The sequence below is a fragment of the Macrotis lagotis genome, chromosome 3 (genome assembly GCF_037893015.1).
Source record: "Macrotis lagotis isolate mMagLag1 chromosome 3, bilby.v1.9.chrom.fasta, whole genome shotgun sequence".
Lineage (NCBI taxonomy): Eukaryota > Metazoa > Chordata > Mammalia > Peramelemorphia > Peramelidae > Macrotis > Macrotis lagotis.
The window spans coordinates 8961764-8984648 of record NC_133660.1 but is presented as its reverse complement, the minus strand read 5'-3'; the positions used below and the strand labels follow the sequence as shown (position 1 = coordinate 8984648).

General features: G+C 33.9%; 1 protein-coding gene and 1 pseudogene across 1 annotated transcript in view; one reads left to right on the top strand and one right to left on the bottom strand.

Moving 5' to 3' along the window:
- Positions 1-22453, top strand: part of LOC141517257 (all-trans-retinol dehydrogenase [NAD(+)] ADH7-like) — a 34886-nt gene extending 12433 nt beyond the window's left edge. The window contains exons 4-9 of the mRNA XM_074228090.1: positions 1064-1151; positions 1251-1467; positions 9151-9411; positions 9591-9726; positions 14385-14523; positions 20979-22453. Of these exons, the coding sequence (XP_074084191.1) occupies positions 1064-1151; positions 1251-1467; positions 9151-9411; positions 9591-9726; positions 14385-14523; positions 20979-21003 (866 nt within the window). The 3' untranslated portion in view covers positions 21004-22453. The remainder of the gene's footprint in view (positions 1-1063; positions 1152-1250; positions 1468-9150; positions 9412-9590; positions 9727-14384; positions 14524-20978) is intronic.
- Positions 6844-7810, bottom strand: LOC141517114 (E3 ubiquitin-protein ligase MIB1 pseudogene; annotated as a pseudogene).
- Positions 22454-22885: the final 432 nt, after the last annotated feature.

The following is a 22885-nucleotide window of genomic DNA, read 5'->3' as shown; positions in this document are numbered from 1 at the left end:
TTGGAAAGCAACATGGAATTATGCCCAAAGAATTAAAAAAACTGTGTATGCCCTTTGACCAAGCAATACTACTATTAGGTCTATTTCCCAAGGTGATTACAAAAAAAGGAAAAGAACCTATATGTTCTAAAATATTTATAGCAGTTCTCTTTGTGGTCACAAAAAACTGGAAATTGAAGAAATGCACATCAATTAGGAAATGGCTAAACAAAATTATGGTAAATGATTGAGATGGAATACTATTGTACTGTAAGAAATGATGGGATGGGTGATTTTAGAAAAACATGAAAAAACTTCCATAAAATAATGAAGAACAAAATGAGCAGAACCAAGGAAGCGCAATATTGTTGTTCTAAGTTCTGGGGTGACTAGGTGGCACAATGGATAGAGCACTGGCCCTGGAATCAGGAGTACCTGAGTTCAAATTTGGCCTCAGACACTTAATAATGACCTAGCTGTGTGGCCTTGAGCAAGTCACTTAACCCCATTGCCTTGCAAAACACCTAAAAAAAACTCAACTAAGTTCGAAATTCTAAGAACAACTTTGAATGACTGAATCATCTGGAGTATTATAAATAATCAAATCAACTACAAAATACCTATGAAGGAAACTGCTCTGCATATCCAGAGAAAGAAATGATAAATAGGAGTATATATATTATGCTTTTATGTATATACATATAGTTGTTTCCAAAGGTTACCTTTGGAGAGAACAAAAGAAAGCTTAGAAGGAATCCAGAAAGCAGAGTAGATCTGAAAATTAGGTTATAATACTTATTGCATGGTTGTTTTTTAAAAACAATTGTTAAATGCAAATCATGGTTTTATATGGAATCTTCTTTTTATGTTGTGCTGGAATTGTTCCCTTTTTTGTTTTCTTGTATTTAAGTTCAAAATGAATGAAAATTAATTTTGTTAAAAGATTGTTTGGATGGAAATGTTTGGGAGAGTTTAGCTTCATTGCTGCCTGTACTTTGCTATTTTGTTTCCACTGTCTATGGTCCAGTCTTGAAATATTTATTAATTTCACATTTTAAAAACATTACTTTTTTTTCTCCTCTAGGAGACAAGGTCATCCCACTCTGTGTCCCACAGTGTGGAACTTGCTTTGCCTGTATAGACCCTAATTCCAATTTCTGTGAGAAGATTGAGTAAGTTTCTGTCATTTTTACTGAGATTTCAGTATTTATTTGCCCCAATTCTAATATTTGAGAGAAATCATTAACTGGTGACTTTGATGTATTGAATAGTATTACAGGTAGGGGAGTATTGTCTGATGGCACTAGCAGATTTACCTGCAAAGGAAAGCCCATCTATCACTTCATGAACACTAGTACCTTTACTGAGTACACAGTGGTGGAGGAATGTGCACTTGCGAAAATTGATGCTGCCGCACCTCCTGAGAAGGCCTGCTTGTTTGGCTGTGCATTCACGACTGGTTATGGGGCTGCAATCAACACTGGCAAGGTAAGATTATGCTCAAAAGATGTAAATCCTAAAAAAAACTAGTTAAAATAATTAACTTCAGCAAGGTTGCAAGATATAAATTATTCACATAAATTATCAACATTTCTATTTATTACCAATAAAGTTCATTGGGAAGAGATAGAAAGAGAAATTTCATTAAAAATAGCTGCAGAAAATGTAAGATACTTGGGAATCTAACTACCAAGACAAAACCAGAAACTATGAACACAAATGCAAAACATATTTCACACAAATGAAGTCAGTTCTAAACAAATGAATAATTTGAGAAGCAGTATTTTAAATAATAATTCTATCTAAGTGATTTTACTTATTCAGTGTCATAGCAAACTACCAAAGAATTATTTTTTAATTAAGTTAGAAAAAACAGATGACAAAATTCATCTGAAAGAACCAAAGATCAAGAGAAGCAATGAAAAAAAGGTGTTAAGGAAAGTGGTTTAGCAGTACCAGGTCTCAAACAATATTACAAAGTACTGATCATCAAAATCATTTGGCACTAAGAAATTAGAACAGTAGATTAGGTACACAATACACAATAGAAAATGACCATAGTAGTCTCATGTTTGACAAATGCAAAGATCCAAAATTTTGAGACAAGAAATCATAATTTTAGAAAAATTGCTAGGAAAACTAGAAAGCATTTTGGCAGAAACTATGTTATAGACCAATATTCCAAAATGGATACATTATCTTGATAAAAGGGTGATACCATAAGCAAATTTGGGGAGCATGGTATAGTTTATCTGGCAGATCTGTAGATTAGGGAAGAATTTATGACCAAACAAGAGAAAATGAGAAATAGGGGATATAAAAAATTAGATTATAAGGAATAAAAAACTACATCAGAAGGGTTTTTTTTTGTTCCACAAATAAAAACAATGCAGTCAAGATTAGAAAGGAAAGAGGAAACTGAAAGAGGGGAGGGAGTTTTCAATTTTCTGTGATAAAGGTCTCATTTCTCAAATATATAGAAATTGTGGATGCTCATAGACTATGAAGAAGACAACAAGGCACATACATTCTTGTTAGATGAATTTTTTCTTGCATTGTAAAGTGAGAGTTATGAGTTGAGAGTTACGAATAAAGTTTGACCCCAAGGTGTCAGTCAAGGTGGTAGAAAGGTGGCTGCACTGGATTTTTTCTGACCAAAAGTATTTCATCATAATATCTTGTGTTGAATACCTTTGACATCTGATCAACCTTTTCAAATAATTCACTAGCCTGCTATCCTGATTCTTTCTCAGAAACATAGATGCCATTCCAAATTTTTCTTATATTCCTGTTTTGTTTGTTTTTGTTTTTTGTTTTTTATTTGAGTCTATTGGATCAGTTGAATTTAATAAAAGTTCAAAATCATTCCCTTTAAGAATTAAGAAACACTACAAGAAGCTCTTCATTTCATGCACACTCTTGAGATAATTTTTTTTTCGCCCAAGCAGTTTCTGATTTCAACAAGTGAGTCCATCTCTTGAATAGAGAGATGGAGAAGTATGCTTATGTAGCTTTTATACTGTACCAAAAGTCCAGGATAATGCCTCTGATCATATTTACTTTGCATATATCAAAGTATTATGCGAAGCATTTCTAGTTCTTCTTAATTTCTGCACTATTTGTCAGCCTAGAATTTTTTTAGAAAGATTTTATTTATTTTGAATTTTATAAATTTTCCCCCAATCTCTCTTCCCCCCCCTACCCCAACCCCCACAGAAAGCAGTCTGTTAGTATTTACATTGTTTTCATGGGATACATTGATCTAAGTTGAATGTGATGAGAGAGAAATCATATCCTTAAGGAAGAAAAATAAAGTATAAGAGATAGCAAAGTTGCATAATAAGATAACGGGATTTTTTCTAAATTAAAGGTAATAGTCTTTGTTCTTTGTTCAAACTCCATGATTCTTTCTCTGGATACAGATGGTATATTCCATCACAGATATACCAAAATTGTGCCTGATTGTCGCACTGATGGAATGAGAGAGTCCATCAAGGTTGATCATCACCCCCATGTTGCTGTTAGGGTGTACAGTGTTTTTCTGGTTCTGCTCATCTCACTCAGCATCAGTTCATGCAAATCCCTCCAGGCTTCCCTGAATTCCCATCCCTCCTGGTTTCTAATAGAACAGTAGTGTTCCATGACATACATATACCACAGTTTGTTGAGCCATTCCCCAGTTGAAGGACATCCACTTAATTTCCAATTCTTTGCCACAACAAACAGGACTGCTATGAATATTTTTCTACAAGTGATGTTTTTACCCTTTTTTCATTATCTCTTCAGGGTATAGACCCAGTAGTGGTATTGCTGGATCAAAGGGTATGCACATTTTTGTTGCTCTTTGGGCTTAATTCCTAATTGCTCTCCAGAAAGGTTGGATGAGTTCACAGTTCCACCAACAATGCATTAATGTCCCAGATTTCCCACATCCCTTCTAACATTCATCATTTTCCTTTCTGGTCATATTTAGCCTAGAGTTTATTTTTCCACTAAAGTAATGAAACTACTATAACTATGAATCATATTTGTGAAAGGAACAGTGATGTACATGATGATAGATAATACATATATAGAGGCCTTTACTGGGTTGATATTTGGGAAGGAGGATCAAAGAAATTATATACTGTGAGCATCACAAGAGAACATAAAAACTTTAAAATTATATTTATAAATATCTATATTCAATGTTGGTATGATTGAAATACCTTTGTAAGTCCCTCACAACTATCGAGTTCTTTCAAAAATTGCCAGCGCTTTCTGGGCTATCAGATGTCTGGTTGCTTAGAATGATATTCTTTCTGTTCATGCATGGATCAAAGAGTTTGCCCTATGTTTTGAAAATCTATGCTCAATGGATCACAAATCTTGGCAAATACACACCAGACTCAGATGTGTTATGATGGTTCAGGTTCAAGACTAGAATGAAATGAGACAGTTTTAAAACATCTGACAGTTCACAAAATAAAGTTTATTGAGTTATACCAGAGAAAAGATATTTCATGAGGAGAAAGCATTGCTTGAGTTGGGTGTTGCTTCCCTGTACATTCATTTGCTGGTCAAAAGCTTGAGGGAGGGCCTGGTTTTGGTACCTACTATAGGATACTAAGAAATGATATCAATTATCCTAGGTTTAAATTAATTTAAAACCTGAAATTAATTGTCTTGAAGAAACTTTCAATATCTTTTAATGAAAAATTAGCATAACCTTCATGAAATTAGCATAAAATTTTAGGATATCTCTCCTACCCTTTAGGTAAAATCAGTGAAACTACATTCTTTTAAAAGATTCTGCAGAGAGTCAACTAGGTAGCACCCTGGAGTCAGGAGGATCTGAGTTCAAAGGTGACCTCAGACACTTAATAATGGCCTAGATGTATGACCTTGGGCAAGTCACTTAACCCCATTGCCTTGCAAAACAAATGAACAACAAATAAAATATTCTTCAGTGCCCTCTTCATATATATATATATATATATATATATATATATATATATATGCATACACACATATAAAACTAAAGTAATAAAAACTACTATAACTACGAATCATATTTGTGAAGGGGAACGGTGATGTGTATGAAGGTAGATAGTATGTATATTGGAGTCTTTACAGGGTTGATACCTGGGAAGGAGGATCAAAGGAATTATATCCTATGAGCATCACAAAAGAATATAAGAAAAAATCATGGTAGCACCATCTCCTATGGCCAGCTATCTAATTAGGACAGGACAATGAAACTAGAAACTCAATTCCTAGATACAATTTGGTTTCACACTTCTGATAGTACATGCTAAACAATTTCATTTGGTTCAGGCTTTTTTTTTGTTTTTGCAAGGCAAATGGGGTTAAGTGGCTTGCCCAAGGCCACACAGCTAGGTAATTATTAAGTGTCTGAGGCTGGATTTGAACTCAGGTACTCCTGACTCCAGGGCTGGTGCTCTATCCACTGCGCCACCTAGCCACCCCCAGGCTTTTTTTTTTAAATCACTCTGGAAGCTTCCTGGAACTATTCTCAAAATTTGTGATCCCATATTTGTAGTATTTATTTATTTCCAAATCATCTTTAGAGGTGGTTCAAAGTTCATGGCTATTAAGAACTTAATGTTATAAAAGCAAGTTTTAAAATTATCTTAGCATGATGCAATAAACCATTCTGGGGAGTAAACAACTTTTAAAAATTAACTGTGGCTTACATGAACTTGATCCAAATTTTAAAATGACTGTCCAAATAAATTTGTGGTTTGCTGCTTTGAGTGCAAATAATTAAAATGTAGTACAAATACTGTGGTATCATATGGTGTTTCATCAGAACTGCTTTATTAAATGCATTTGAATTTCCTTTATCAAAAAAAACTTAATTCTTATTTAATTCAAAAGAATCCTTCATTCAATGACTTTGTGGCAAATAGGGGACTCCCTCAGTCAGTCTCCACAAAGTTGACAAGTTTTATGGCCATAGAGGATCATCTGAAGAACATGATATTCCTCTATGGGCATAGAGGACACGTCTGTTTTTTGATATCTTGTAATTGTTACTTAACACATTGACATTGGTTATGACCAGAAAGGATAATGATCATTGTTGGAAGGGTTGTGGGAAATCTGGGACACTATTACGTTGTTGGTGGAGCTGTGAACTCATCCAACATTTTTGGAGAGAAATTTGGAACTATACCCAAAAGGCAACAAAAATGTGCATACCCTTTGACCCAGCAATACCACTACTGGGTCTATACCCTGAAGAGATGAAGAAAAAGGGTAAAAACATCACATGTACAAAAATATTCAGAGCAGCCCTGTTTGTGGTAGCAAAGAATTGGAAACCAAGTAAATGTCCTTCAATAGGGGAATGGCTTAGCAAACTATGGTATATGTATGACATGGAACACTATTGTTCTATTAGGAACTAGGAGGGATGGGAATTCAGGGAAGCCTGGAGGGATTTGCATGAACTGATGCTGAGTGAGATGAACAGAACCAGAAAAAATACTGTACACCCTAATAGCAACATGGGGGTGATGATCAACCTTGAAGGACTCCCTCATTCCATCAATGCAACAATCAGGGACAATTTGGGGCTGTCTGCAAAGGAGAGTACCATCTGTATCCAGAGAAAGAGCTGTGGAGTTTGAACAAAGACCAAGAACTATTACCTTTAATTTAGAAAAAAACTGATATCTTATTGTCTAATTATTATCTCTTATACTATCTCTTATACTTTATTTTTCTTCCTTAAGGATATGATTTCTCTCTCATCACATTCAATGAAACAATGTAAAGACTGGCAAATTGCCTTCTGTGGGGGGTGGGTGGGAAGTAAGATCAGGGAAAAAATTGTAAAACTCAAAATAAATAAAATCTTTACAAACAAAAAAAAGCATTGACATTGATATTTTGGTCCATCTGTGAAACTGGAATGTTTCCAAATCATCAATGGCATCCTTTGAACCTTTGCCACAATATATAATCAAAGTTAATCTTTGTTCAACTACTGCCCGACATTGTACACATTTCATTCTTAGGGTAATTCTCTTAAGTTCACATGTGGTTAAAGGACTGAAAAAAAAACAGAGCTTTTCCTGAGCATGACATACCTTTTTTAATCTTTGTTCTAGAATGAGTTTGTTCTATACAGATTGGAAAACACAGTAAGATGTCTATGTGGACCAAAAAGAGTATCTCTCTTTATATCTGAACATACCATATGTTCCTTTAGAGTTTCAGAATCATTACCGACTATAGAAGGACTTCACCATTGACTTTTTCTTTGTGACTCTTGGTCAGTCTTTGCAGAGGTTAGGATCAGGACAGAGATCAAGGCAAGACTGACCATTCTTATGTCAAAAGCTCCATTGGCCGCTAAGAAGCAGACAATAGATGCATCATTCTTCTCTGCCCCTTGGGTACTGAATACTAGTATTAATGGGTTTTTTAATAGTTTCTAAGCTATATCTATTTTCCCACAGCCTGCATCTCTTGAAACCAGTGGAGGTGTGTTAAAGTAGGATGTCTCAAAGCTTTATGCAATAGGTATCCTCATCTTTATATTGAATATACAGTTTAGGACCTGCAGGACCCAAAAGTTGACTATTTGAATGTGTTTTCATTCAACAGCAGGGTGAAAGGCTATTTGCTGGTTCAAATGCTGAATATCCAAGTTTGCATGTCCCTGATACACTGAGTTCAGCCACTTCTACATGATTATTACATTGTACTAGATGAAAGACAGTGTAACATCATCTATCTTCTTATCCATAGTTCGTGATCTTGGAAGTTTGAACAATAATACATGCACTGCCCTAGAGTTTTCTCATAGGGTAGCATGATATATAGAGCATTAAATCCATTGTTGTTTGGTTATAATCCCTGCCTCAGCTTCTGGAAGGACTACAAGGATTGTGGCTGCATAAAATGTTGAACCATACCTTTGGTTCTCAGAGTTCCAAACTTTATGATCAGTGCTTTGCATATAGCAAATAATCAATTAATGTTTGTTGCATTTGAATTTTGCTAATTGTGAATGATAAATGTAAATAGATATCACCAGAAAAAGCTAATGATTGGTAAAGACAGTTATGTTAGAAGGGAATTATATATATATATATATATATATATATATATATATATATTTATATATATATATATATAAGTACACATGTATTTATATGGATGGATGATGGATAGATAGATAGATAGATAGATAGATAGATAGATAGATAGACAGACAGACAGCTGGAGGGAGAGGGGAGAGAGAGAGAGAGAGAGAGGTATAGATGGATGTAGGGATTTGCTGATATTCATTAAATGTTGAAAGACCTAGAAAAGGCTTCTAATACTTGGGGACAGATATTTTTTCACATAGCTATTTGACAAGGCATGGGCAAGAATCTGATAGAATAGTCAATCATGTATAAATTGTAATCTGTACCATGAGACACCTTCTTATTGACATATTGAAATATTATGACAAGCAGGAATCAATCAACTAATTAGTCAGCAAGGATCTAATCTTTATGCTAAGCACTGGCCCTGGTGACAGAGAAGACATGAAATCATCCTTGATTTAAAGGAACTTCTATTATGAGAAATGTCATGCGCACATATAAGGTAAATATTAAGTAAATATGAGGATATTTTTGTAGGTAAGCATTTTCAATCATTTTTCAGTTGTGTCTAATTATTCATGACACCATTTAGGGTTTTCTTGACAAAGATATTGGAGGGCTGTTTCCTTCCCCAACTCATTTTATAGATGAGGAAATTGAAGCAAACAAGCTTAAGTGACTTGCCTAGGGTCACACAGCTAGTCAGTGTCTGAGACAGGATTTGAACTCAGGAGGAGTCATCCTGATTCCCAGCTCTAGTTGGGGGAAAGTGCCAAGAATCAAGGAAAGCTTGAAAAAGCAAAACATTGACGTATTCTCCCTTTTGCAAGTGCCCATATGCATTTTTAAAAATGAAATTTGTGAGGAGGCAGAATATCACTTGTTAATATGTATATCTCTGATCTCTAAAATGCCTATATATCTCATTTCATATCACTATGAGAATCAATACATTGGACTCCTTACACTCTAGCTTTTATGTTTCCCAAGATCACCTACTTGTTATCCTATCAGTTTTCCTGGATTGGCCATTAATTACTAGTATTTTTTTTTATCCCCTAAGGTCACCCCTGGATCTACTTGTGCTGTTTTTGGACTGGGAGGAGTTGGCCTCTCAGTCATAATAGGCTGTAAAGCAGCAGGCGCTTCCCGGATCATTGGTGTAGACATCAACTCACGCAAATTTGAGAAGGCCAAGGCTGTAGGAGCCACTGAGTGTGTCAACCCCAAGGACCATACAAAGCCCATCAGTGAAGTACTGAAGGAAATGACTGGCAATTCTGTGAAGTTCACCTTTGAGGTCACTGGGAACCTTGATACTATGGTAATTTATAAGCAGAGAGAAGAATGACTAAATGTGCAACCCCAGCTCAAATCTGAGCAATGGTGGACAGAGTTCACCTCTAGATGGTTTAATTCATTAAAAGAATCCTCAGGATCCAGACAAAAGCTTCCTGTTCTGATAGATATCACAAGAGCTTTTCTCTTTCATTTGTCCATCAGGTTGATGCTCTGGCTTCTTGCCATATGAATTGTGGGATCAGTGTGGTAGTAGGCGATCCTCCACCATCTACAACGCTCGCCTTTGATCCCATGCTGGTGTTCACCGGACGCACCTGGAAAGGATGTATTTTTGGCGGTATGTGGCTGAAAATGGGGGTGGGTCATTCAGATGGAGAGATTTCACTAAGAGCTTCCTGTTTAACAGACATTGTGTTAAATGCTAAGAATACCAATACCAATACAAAAAAATCAACTGCTTCTAGTCTCAAGAAGCTTTACATTTTTCTGGGAGATGTGAATATATGCAAGAGAGTTAGAGGAGAAATGGGATGGGGAGCAAAGTGGAAAAGTACAGAAAATCATGAGTGAAGTCAGGAGATGTAAAAATAGATGGCCAGGCTTCTCAATACAGGTCCTAGGTAGGAAAATTGAACTTGGACAGGCATTTTCCAATGAGAAAGGGGTTGATACATAGGAGGAAGGGGATGGACATCTTACACGTTCATTGCCAAAAGAGAGAAAGCCTATATGATCTTACAATATTTTAAGAATCATTTCATGAGGAGGTGGGGGAAATCTTTGAGTAAAGGAGGAATTTGGAGAAGATATCAAAAAGAAAGAAAAAATAGTTTACCCAGATCTTACTGACTGTTATCTCAATAGTGTCACCCCAACCTAGGAAGTTCTTTTCATTTGAATTTTTTTATCTTTTTAATATCACTTAATTCCCAAATATTTACTTCTATCCTCCTGCACAGAGAACCAAAGAATAATATAACAAATAATAATGAAGAGAGGGAAGGAGAAGAAAGAAATTCATAAAATTTAACACATCACCAAGAGTACCACTACATACAATAAATTCAGTTGCATTTCTGTCTGTTTTTCTGGTTTTCTCTATCACTCTGCAATGTCTGTCCATAGACATATACCTTTCCTAGAAAGTATTTTGTTTTGTTGGTTTTGCTTACTTAATTTTGAATTGGTATGAATGATTCTTTACATGGTTCTCTATAATTTTCATTATAATGATTATTATTATAATAATATTCAATTGCATTCCTGTGTCTGGTTCTATCATTCTGCAGTGTCTGTTGGTCAGTCATACACATATTCCCTCTAGGGGGTGTTAAGCAGAATTTTCAGTTCCAAATTTAAAGTAAATAAGAAATGACAGAAGACTGTAGATTCACATGACAGCCGAGTTGACCTCCATAAGAGAAACTCACATTTATATAGTGTTTCAAAATTACAAAGCACTTTACTCACAACAATCCTGTGAGATCATTGATTCAAGTATTAGCCCCATTTTACAGATGCCACAACTGAAGGTCAGAGAGAGGCTAAACGGCTTACCTATTTGTAATATTCCTAAATAGTATCAATCTTTTGACTTTTCTACCCCATTGTCCCTAATAGATCAGTACAGACTGAGTCTTACTCTGATGCTAGTGGTGACAGAGAAGGAGGTATTGGGGGAGGATGTATTTCATCTGAATCAGGCAATAATAAAGTCCTTAGATTTCTATTTTTAATTTCTATTTTTTAATACTTTTTTTCAATTAGCAAAGGTCTGTCTTTTCACTTCTCACTCATAGAATTGTATTCCAACCTGAATCTGTGACCCAGAGCAAGGTAGAAGGTGACAAAACTGTCAGTTTGTGCCTGTCCACATGGTGATTCTCTACTCTGGATCTAGTGGTAACCCAACATGGGTTAGGAGCTTCCCTTTTCCAGGTTGGCAGTCTCTTCTTGGGAACGAGAGTATTTATCTAGTAATATGCTACTGTATACCCCACCTCCCCATAACTTCAGCTGTCTGTCTCCCTTTGCTAATCTAGATTGGACAAATGATTCATTGTGACTTTTGCTGCATTGTCTAGTTCTGTTGAGAGGAATTTTGTTGGTTGGTTTGGTTTGGTGGAGGGAATCTTACTGTATTGCTTCCAAATATTCCAGCTAGCCCTAAAACTTCTGATCCCCATCAAATACCATTTTAATGTATCTATAAAATATTACCTTCTCCATTAAATTCACTACTTCTCCTGTCTACTCTATTTCTATTAAGGCTTTTAAATATTTTCCACTATTAGGTTAAAGGCAGAGATGGACCCACGAAACCTTGAAGACGTGATGAACTGGGTTAGTGTTGAGCATATTTTGGTTGCTGTTTTTATTCTTTTAAAATTCACTTTAACCTCTAAGGGTCTCCGTTTCCTTTTCTATAAAATTAGAGGTCAGACTATCTCAGCTCTAAATAATTCTATGTTTTATATTATACCTTCTTAAAAAATGTAAGGACAGTTAACGTGAATAGAAATTATTTTTAGAACTTCTTGGAAAAAAAGAAAAAAATGGAAAGCCAAGAGAACAAGATACAAGATTTAACATAATGCTCTCTAATATTTATCATTATAGAGGATCAGGCATTCTATAAGTTAGTTCAGAATGTCATTAAGAGGCAATATTAAGCACATATATTACTCATAGTACTATAATATATAACTTGTGAAGGTAAAGAACATAGAAATTAGTAAAAGATAGCATCCTTGCCTTTGAGAAACTTACAAATTCAACAGGTGTCAGTGGCTCCTAGTTGACAGAAGGTCCTGGTTGATTGAGGTACCTTTGTGGTACCCCACCTAGATGATTTGGTTAAGTTAGATACTCTCAAAAGTATGACTGCCTCTTGAAATCACACAGGCTTGAAGAACACTCTTGAATTATTCCTGAAGAGTTGTATAATTGTGTATGCCTTTTGACCCAGCAATGCCACTATTAGGTCTGTCTTTCAAGATGATTAAGGAAAAAGAAAAAGGAACTATATGTTCCAAAATATTTATAGCAGCCCTCTTTGTGGTAGCAAAGAACTGGAAATTGAAGGAATGTCCATCAACGGGTAAATGATTGAATAAACTGTGGAATGTGATTGTGAAAGAATACCATTATACTGTAAGAAATTATGAGCAGGTTCATTTTAGGAAAATGTGGAAAAATTTGATGAAATAATGAAAAGTGAAACAAGTGAAATCAAGAGAATATTTTATACTGAAACAGCTATAGTGATTGAAGAATTGTGAAGCTATTCTGAGTAGTTAAAAACACTCAGATCAACTACAAAGAACTTATGGAGGAGGACACTATCCATCTCCAGAGGAAAAAACTGATATAGAAGCATACACAGTATGGTGTGTGTGTGTGTGTGTGTGTGTGTGTGTGTGTGTGTGTGTGTGTGTAATGGTACTGGCCTTGTCTAGTGTAGGGTGGGGAAAGTGGAAGGGAGATAGTTCAAACATAAAATATAACCAAAATGATGTTAATTTAAAATAAATAAATAGATAAATAAATTTCTAAAAATCACATAGACTTAGAAGTTTCAAAACATTAATACTTTTATTTATAAATTAAAGAAAACTGATAGAACTTGCATCTGAATCTGAAGAAGGCAACAATAAACCCAAAGTGACCACCCTTCCCTCCCAAGAGAGAATGAATGGTCCTGGATTCCCATTAACATTGCCAGTTGTAATTTTCCTTGTACCTCATCCAACCATTCTTAAACCATATTTCCCACAATACCAAACTTTATATAAGAGGGCTGTAATCATGGTAGGGGACACAGATAGACTTTATGTTCATGTTTCTGGAGTCATTCTCTGCCTTTAACCCAACAGTTTTCTGGCAAATATTTAACAACCAGTTTTCAAAAAGAAAATGTTTTCATGGCACTCAATTTTAATCTGATTTTTTAAAATATTTTCTCTATTTAAGTATACATAATCAAATATAGCAAAAAAAAAAAAAAAAGACCAAAACCCTGTTTATGGTGTTTGCTGATTTCTGAAGAGTAAATTCTAACACGGAAAATGTAATACTGGCTCCAGTGTCCCACCCATAGTGGATCAATGGATCCAGCATGGCATTATGTAGGCTCATTGTGACTAATGTCTGTTTGCCTCTTCTCCTCATATATCCACTCTCTCTCTCTCCATCGTGTCGGCATTTTCTGCTCAATTTCAGGAAGTTAGGAAGTTTCCCACTCTATCTCTAAATGTTCTTATTGTTCCCATTGTTTTAAAGTAGCTTGGGTGGGTTATTAAAATTAATCTTGATTATTTTCCCAAATTTCTATAGAGATAGAAATGTTAGGATGAGAGAAAAATCTGCACTCTCTGTTACTTGATCTGCTTGGGGAGAAAAGACAAAGCCAATTTCTGTTTCTGGTAAATGGTGACAACTTTGTACTACGAAACTTACAGAATTGTTGAGAGAACCACACAAGATGAGATAACCTATCATTATAATGCATTTCATAAAGCACTGACTAAAAAGAAAACAAGGCAAACCCCGCAAAATAATATTGGTTTTATATTGGGGCAGTATAAAGGATCCAGACTGGAATCTACCTAGTTAGGTGACTGAGAAATGCATCTGGCTTCCCTGAATTTTAGTTTTCTCAACTTTAAAATAATTGGATTAACTCCATTATGAAGTTGTTTGAATGTGTCTGTTTTATAAATTATGGAGCCCTATATAATAAATATTGTTTATTATGGCTATTACCTAAGTTCCCAAACAGGATGATAAGTGCAGACTGAGGTTAATTAGAAAATATTTCTTGGATGAACTAAGATTTGGTAAAATATGTGATAATCAAGAAAGGATCTGAGCCCCTTCATTTTACCTTTTCCTTGTGATAAAGGCCTTTTATATACTGCAAAGATGTCATTAGATTTTCTTTTAATGCAAAAAAGATAAGATCACACAAACACTGTTGCCTAATTTTTTTTTAAGGTTGGAAAACCAGAAATGACCTCCCAAAACTAGTGTCCGACTTCATGGCAAAGAAATTCAGCTTGGACCAATTGATAACGCATGTTTTCCCTTTTAATAAAATCAAAGATGGATTTGAGCTACTCAATAAAGGAGAAAGGTATGTGTTTTTTATGTTGATCACACTCAAAAAATTCAATTTGTATACTACAGAATTTGGAAATGATCATCTTGTTTATATGGTTTTTTTAAAAAAAAAGTTTCTGACTTTGACAAAATGAAAATCCTTGTAGGATCAATATTATATTGTACCAGAAGAACATAATGTTTTTCCTTTTTTTTTTGCATATATTCGTTCATTCATTGGATCTATTAAATCTTGTTTCCCTCATAAAATGAAAGTCCACTTTGATGACATCACCTGTAGCACAATAATTGAGGTCCAAATCCCAGTCCTGTAAATTACTAAGCTTGTGACCTTTAGCATCTACTAACTAAAGTTAGTCTCTAAGACATGATCTTTTGATATAGCCTCTTCTGTGTATATTAACTCTGAGAGATCTTGGTATCAAATACCCATGTTGGTAAGAAGATGAAAACAGAGCATGGATATGAATGGTGAATGATTGAATGCTGTGTACCAAACTATCTCAGTGCAAGAGATGGAAATAGTGCAAGAGAACCTTTCTATACAAGCTCCTCGGACAAAGAGAAATACATTGTGGCACATGGAAAGTCAAGACAGACTTTTTTCTGTTCTGATCTCAAGGATAAATGCTAGGATAGCAAAGCAGAGAAAACTGGATTGTGTTAAAAGCATATTTTTTCTCCATTACCATATATCCCAGTGTCTATTCTTACTTATAGCTATCTAAGAGAGTCCATTCTGCCAAAGCGCTCTATTTCCCATCATGAATTTCTCTAGGTTCCCAGGTTATAAAGACAAAAGTTCTTTGTGGTTTATTGTTCAACAGGCAATTTCCATTGATCTGGGAAGAATTACGTTTTCTTCCCGTTTTGTTTTTATTTCCAGAGTCCTCTCTCCTTCTCTAGCCTTTATGGTTTTTTTTAATATACTGAAGATCACAAGGGGAAGAAAATACATGACCCCATATGTGTACTGGTCTAAAATTATGCCTAAAATGCTTCTGAACATTCTAAATAACATATTACTGCATTAGAAAACTGGTTGAATTCAGCCAAATTGATTATTTTTCCAACTAACCAGTTGCTTGACCAAATCATAGTAACGTTATCATATAGTTAAGAGGACCATCTTGCCTAACCTCTTTTACAATTGAGAAAATCAAAGTCCAGGAAGATTAAATGACTTAACAAAGGTCATGTGCCAATCCCAACATCTGTCTTCAGCTTATGTATAGACACAAATGCAATTACATTTGTTATTCGGTATAATACATTAGACAATAAATGAGTTAGAAAAACCAATAAAGCAGTGAAAATATAGAGAGCTATGAAAGTACATAAGCTCTCCAATTTTGATCTTTAAGCAATAAGACAGACAGAAAACAGAGAGAAAAACTAATGACATCCAAAAATTCAAGGATAATGAATATAAAAAGCCCCCTTTATGGGTGGCAGTGTTGAAATTATAATTATAAAAATTATATATGATTACATAAATAAATATGTAAAATCTGTAAGTTATAATTTATATTTAATTACATAAACATTATTATAAATATATAATTATATGTATATTATAAATTTTTATATTAAATTACAAATTATAAAATAACCTCCTTTCTACCATCTCACTTTTTAAATGTAGGGCAATTTTTAAACTATATTTATTTTTAGCATTCTTTTTAAATTTTCAACTCCAGATTTGCTCCCTTCCTCCCATACCCTTCTCCCCCCCAGTGAGAAGGCAACCAACATGATTTCTACTTCTAGAGAAATGAATTCTGAATGTAAATCAAATTATAATTTGTCAAAGTTTATATAGATTTTGCCATGTTTTTCTGAAAACCATTCTCCTTGTCATTTCTTATAACATAATACTGCTCCTTCATAATGATATGCCACAATTTGTTCAGCCATTCCCTAATTGATAAGCATACTCATAATTCCTAATTCTTTGTTACAACAAAATGAATTGCAAAAATATGTTTTTGTACATATGAGTCCTTTTCCTTTTTCTTTGATCTCTTTGGGGTTCAAACTGGTAATGATAATGCTAGGTCAAATGGTATGCACAATTTTTAAAAACTGACTTACCCTTAAAAAGTAAGCTGATTAAAAAGGAGGCCATTTTATAATTCACAATTTACAATTGAAAATGTTATCCCAACTGTTCTCTTGAATGGATCAGTTCACAACTCCACCAACTGTTTATTAGTATAGCTATTTCCCCTCATCCTCTCTATCATTTATCATTTTTGATAGGGATAAGATGATACCTCAAAGTTGTTTTAATTTTCATTTTTCTAATCAATAGTGATTTAGAACATTTTTCATATAAGTATAAATAGCTTTGATTTCTTCTGAAAACTACCCATTCATATCCTTTGACCAAATGGGGAATGGCTCTTAATTATTATCAATTGGTCTCAGTTCCCTATATATTTGAGAAATGAGGTTTTATTAGAGAAAGTTGCTGTAAAATTATTTTGATATCACTTCATTGTCTATGGTACTTTTTAACTAAATGTAGTTTCTCTGATTAGCTCTTTCAATTAGTTCTAATTTTGCTTTGTCTGAGATTATGATTGCCACCCCTGCTTCCTTGATTTAAGCTGAAACTTAAAAAAAACTGCTCTAGCCTATCATTTCAACTCTGTGTATATCTTTCTATCCCAAGCGTGTCTGTTAAATAGATAACAATGTTGGATTCTGCTTCAAATCCATTCTGCTTCCTGCTTCCATTCTGTGGGTTAGCTCATCTCATTCACATTCATAATAATAATCATTTTCCCCTCTGTCTTATTTTTATCTGCTTATCCTTCTCTCTCTCTCTCTTTTTATCCTGCCCCGCTTCAAAAGTCTTTCTAGCTTCCAAGCACTGCCTCCCCAAACCACCCTCTCTTTAAGAAAACACCCCACCATATCTCTCGTCCTATTATCTCACTATCAAGTAAAATAGATTTATATATGTGTGTGTGTGTATTATACATATAAATGTATTTGTATCTCTGTGTGTATTCTTTCCTCTATTTTTCCCTATCTTCCTGACTTACCTGCTTTATATGAGAAAATCTGCCCCATTCTACTCCTTTCTCGCTACTCCCAATACATTGTCTTTTTCATTCTTTTTTTTAAATCATCTCAACATAATCAATTCATATTCATGCCTATGAGTTTATGCAGACTCCTCCTAACTGCCCTATAATGATAAAATTTGGGGGAGTTACATGTATCATCTTCCCATTTAGGAATGTAAATCCTTTTGAGTTTTTTTCTGGCAAAGATAATGGAGTGATTTGCCATTTTCTCCTCCAGTTCATTTTATAGATGAGAAAGCTGAGGCAAAAAAGATTGTGACTTGCCCAGGGTCACACAGCTATTAAGTATCTAAGGCCAGATTTGAACTCAGGAAGATGAGACTCAGGAAGACGCCAGTTCTGGCATTGTAACACCTACACTTCCAAAAAATTTAAATGATTATTTTTCTGATGAAACTCTTCCTATGATTTTCTCAAGGTATTTGAAGTCATGTAAGACCAAATACATTCTGTTCAGACACTTCAGTCATGTTCAACTCTTTCCTTTTCCAACTTATTTTACTGATGAGGAAAGTTACGCAAACAGGGTTAAGTAACTTGCCCAGAGTCACACAATTAGTAAGTGTCTGAGATTAGATTTTAATACAGACTTCAGGTCTAGTGAACACTATATCCACTATGGCATTTAGGTGCCCATTTTTCTTTAAACATCCATTTTTTCCCCTGAAGAATTATATTCAACTTTAATAAGGTTATTCCTGATTGCAGTATTAGCTCTTTTGCCCTATAGTATATACATGCCAAATCCTCCACTCTTTTATCATGCAATCTGCTAAATCTTGTGTATTTCTGACTATGTTCCATAATATTTGAATTGTTTCTTTTTAACTGCTTGTAATATTTTCTTCTGAGAGCTTTGGAATTTGGCTGTAATATTCTCAGAACTTTTCATTTTGGAAAAGCTTTTTCAGGAAGTAATTAATGGATTTTTTTTTATTTCTTTTTATCTTCCAGATCTAGACATAAGGGTAATTTTCCTTGATAATTTCTTTAAATGTTAGCTCTCTGCTCTTTTTTTTTATAATGGCTTTCAGGTAGTCTAATAATTCTTAAATTCTCTCTCTCATTGATCTATTTTCCAGGTTACTTGTTCACCTAATGATATAATTCACATTTTCTTTGATTTTTTTCATTCTTTTGACTTTGTTGTTTTGGTTTTTTTGAAGTTTCATGAAGTCATTAGCTTCCACATGCCCAATTCTAATTTTTAAGGAAATATTGTCAGTCTTTATATCCCTTTTTTCCATTTGAGCAAATCTTTTCATGTTATTTTCTTCATTATTTTTGTGCCTCTTCTACCAAGTTATATTTCAATTTTCTTGCCTCATTTTCATTTCTTTTTCCAGTTTTTCCTCTACCATTCCTATCTTTAGGGCTTCCAGGAATTCTTGTTGGCCTTGGATCCAATGCGCTCTTTTCTTTGACACTTTGCTTGTACTGATTTTCACATGGTTGTCTTCTTCTGGGCTTGTGTCTTGGTCTTCCTTGACACCACAACTATTTTTATAGGTCATTCTTTGGTATTGTTGTTTGCTCATTTTCCCAAACTATTGCTTTTCTTTGAACTTTATGTTAAATTTGAATTCTGTTCAACTGGGGATTGGAAAGCCCTGTCCCAGATTTCATTCTTTTTTTATGCTGCTGTTTTCAGAGCTAGTTCTAAAAGTCTGCAAGTTTTTAATGATTCCAAGGTGATGTTATCCTGGGAGAGATGTGGTCACTGTTCTTTTAATCTGTACTCTGACCTTACCCAGAAAGGACCTCTATTCCACAAATTTCTCTTGGCTCTGGAACTGTGACTAGGGTGACTCCATCCTAGAACTGTGCCCCAGAACTCATTATGGACAAAAGCGTTTTCATTCACCATTGTTCACTGTAGTCAGTGCCAACAAAAAGTCTCCATATCTCTTTCTGATCAGTTGTCTGACCTCCCTGTCTCTGGGCTGAGAGAACCAGACCTTGAAGCTGCTGTTTTTGCTGCTGTAGTGCTCCATCTCCAAGGCTCATAATTGGTGCTGTTGTCATGCTCCAGGATTTCACCCCCTCCGCTGTCACAGATCTTTCCTGTGAACTTAAGTTGTCTTAGGCTGGGAAAATGATTCTGATTGACCTTTTGTTGGCTCTGCCATTCTAAAGTTTGATTTGAGACATAATTTTAAAGTTGTTTACAAGGAAATGTTGAGTGAGTTCAGCTGAGTTCCATCCAGTCTAGCCTCTGCTATCTTGGACCAAATTTTGCAGATAAACCCCAAGAATTAGACTATTGAAGAGTATGGAAATTCGAAAAGAAACTTAGTAATCATCTATTCCTGATCCTATATTTTAATTTTTTTAATTAACCCAAATATATCTTTTCTTCCTCTCATCTTCCTACCTCAAATGAAAAAGAAGAAAAATAAAGTTTTAACAAATATGTATAGTTGAGCAAAACAAGCTCTCACATTGATGTTATAAAAAGTATATTTAAACATATTTACCTACATATGCTTACATATATAATCATATATGCTTGTATGTATATATGTGCATATATAGTAGTTTCATCAAGAGTAATCTGAGATTGATCACCTGATCATAGTTCTTAAACTTTTAACATTTTTTATTTTTATAGTATCATATAAATTGTTCTGGTTTTTCTCACTTTGTTCTGTATCAGCTCATACAGTTCTTCTTAGATTTTTTTTTCCCAAAACTAACCTTTTTTTTTCCAAAACCAACTTCTTCATAATTTCTTGAATTATAATGTTCCATCATATTCCTATATCATAACTTATTCACTCATTCCTCAGCTGATAGCTTCAGTTTCCAATTCTTTGCCAATGTAAAAAGATCTTTTAAATATTTTTGTTCATAAGGGTCCTTTCCCTCATTCTTTGATCTTTTTTACAGGAATATGTGGCATTTAATGGCATCATATAGGAGACAAGAAATGTATTTTCTTTATATAAATATGCTCCTCTATCTGAACTCCTTCTCTTTGCTAAGTATTTTAGCATATGTCTTATGCATTTTATTTTCCTGGAGAGCAAAGAATTACAAGGTCATAGATTCACATTTGAAAGGAAAGAACTCACCTCAGAGGTGTAAAAACTGAGATTCACTTTTATGTCTTTAACACATCTTAAAACTAGTGAAAATGGACTTAGATCTCATTGACCTTGAAGTATTCTTTATATTCCAGACCTCCCCATCCCTTGTCCCTCAGTTTTTTAAATTGATCTTTCAGATTCATCATTCATTTAATGAGTTCATTTACTGTCTCTGTGCACACTAAATAGGTGCAAAATAAGGAGGTCCCAATATTAAATTATCCTTATTGGGAAATTTGGAAACAAACTGTTAACAGGAATTAACATTTTTTTTCTTTTAGCATTAGAACCATCCTGACTTTTTGAACTCTGAAATGATAAGAGCTACCTTCGGATCCATCAGCAGTCTCTCCGATATTTCACTTTCATATAACTCGTTCATGAAAAGACAAGACAGAATTTAAGTATGTTAAAACAAATAAATGAAATTTCTTAAATTAGGAATTAACATTGTTGCTGACGTAATTTAATTTACCTGGGATAGAAGTAGGATGTTTACTAGTAAGAATAGAGTTGTTGGTGTTTAATCTGAAGAAAGTGGTTTATATTGAACTTAAGATCATTAAATAAAGATATCAGCTCTACTATCTACCACTAAAGTGGAAATTTTAAGAGAAATGATAGGATTCTAATCATCTGTTTCAACTGAGCTGGGCAAGACATGGGATGTTATTATAATACCTTAAAGAAAATATTATTTTTAAATGAAGTAGTGATAATGAAACTCTTGTAAAGATTTACATATATATGAATATATACCTTATATATACTAGACAAAAGCCTATATCTGCCGTCTTCCTTGTCATATTTTTTCAAAAACTATGAGTACTTTTTAATGTCTTTTGAATTCATTAAGTAAAACAGTTTATTTTTCATATGATGTAGCTTATTTGCTTCAATTAAGAAATATGAATATCTATTTTAAAGAAAGCATATCATTCATTTCAACAAGCACGTATCTAGGACATTTTGTGCAGCATGCCCTCTTCTATGCACTGGGAATACAAAAGCACATAATATTAATATGCATAATCATAATAATAATAACAGCAATAATAAAGATTCCTGCCTTCAAGGAGCTGAGGACATTGTCAGACATTTCATATATTTTTGTAATTCATTTCAAAAAACATTGTCCAATGACTTGTTATAAATTCTAAAATGAGTGTGGAATGAGAGAAGTGAGCTTATTTATACAAAGACTGAGGGTCAATGTTCAGGGAAAAAAATGTGCCTTTTTGCTATTTTTGAATTGAAAAATAACAGTATATTCTGAATCCCATTTTGATAGTTTCCAAATAAATATAAAATTCAGTTTAATAAAACTAATTCTGTTTTGGCATTGATCAGCTGATATTAAGGTCCTTTGAAATGATAAATTATGTCTAATGTTTTCTTTTAAAAATTTTTTATTTTCCTTGGGCAAGCCACTTAAACCTATTGCCTTGTAAAAAAATTTATTTATTTTTAATTTATGAAATAAAACAAGCATTTCCATGACATAGTTGAATTTAAAAAAGGTGATTATACATGAAACTGTAAATCTATTATCTATAACTTGTTTTTCCTTTTAATTATATAATAAAGTTATCGTGTAATTTTTTTTCTCCTTTTTTTTCTCCCCCCATCTCTGACCTAAAGATGACTTCCATTAGGCATAAATATGTATATGTGTGTTCATACATGCATATATAATATATGTATAGATGTAAAATTATTCTATTCATCCTTCTATGTGACAGCAATATTCTTTCATAGATCCTTTGTAGTTAATTTGGGTATTTATAATAGTCAAAATTACCTAGTCACTCAAATTTATCTCCAAAACAATACTGTATATGATGTTCCCTTCACTCTGCTCATTTCACACCATTATTTTGTGTGCCTGTCCATATTTTTCTAAGACCTTTGAAATACAGTAGTATTTCATCACCCAAAAGACAATATAAGTGAATGAGTCTCACCCTAGTTTAGTAGGTATTGGTTATGTCTTTTTATCTCCAACAGTTACTAAGTGCTTAATAAATTGAATTGGGATAAAAGAGTTCCATTGTACTCTCATTAGACAGCCATCACCAAGACTTTATTTTCAATTCTGTAAGAGAATTTTACTTGATAGCCTATAAGATAAGCCTTCCAGTTTCCAATCTATGGTCTTATAAAACTTTCTTTTGAATAGAAATTCAAT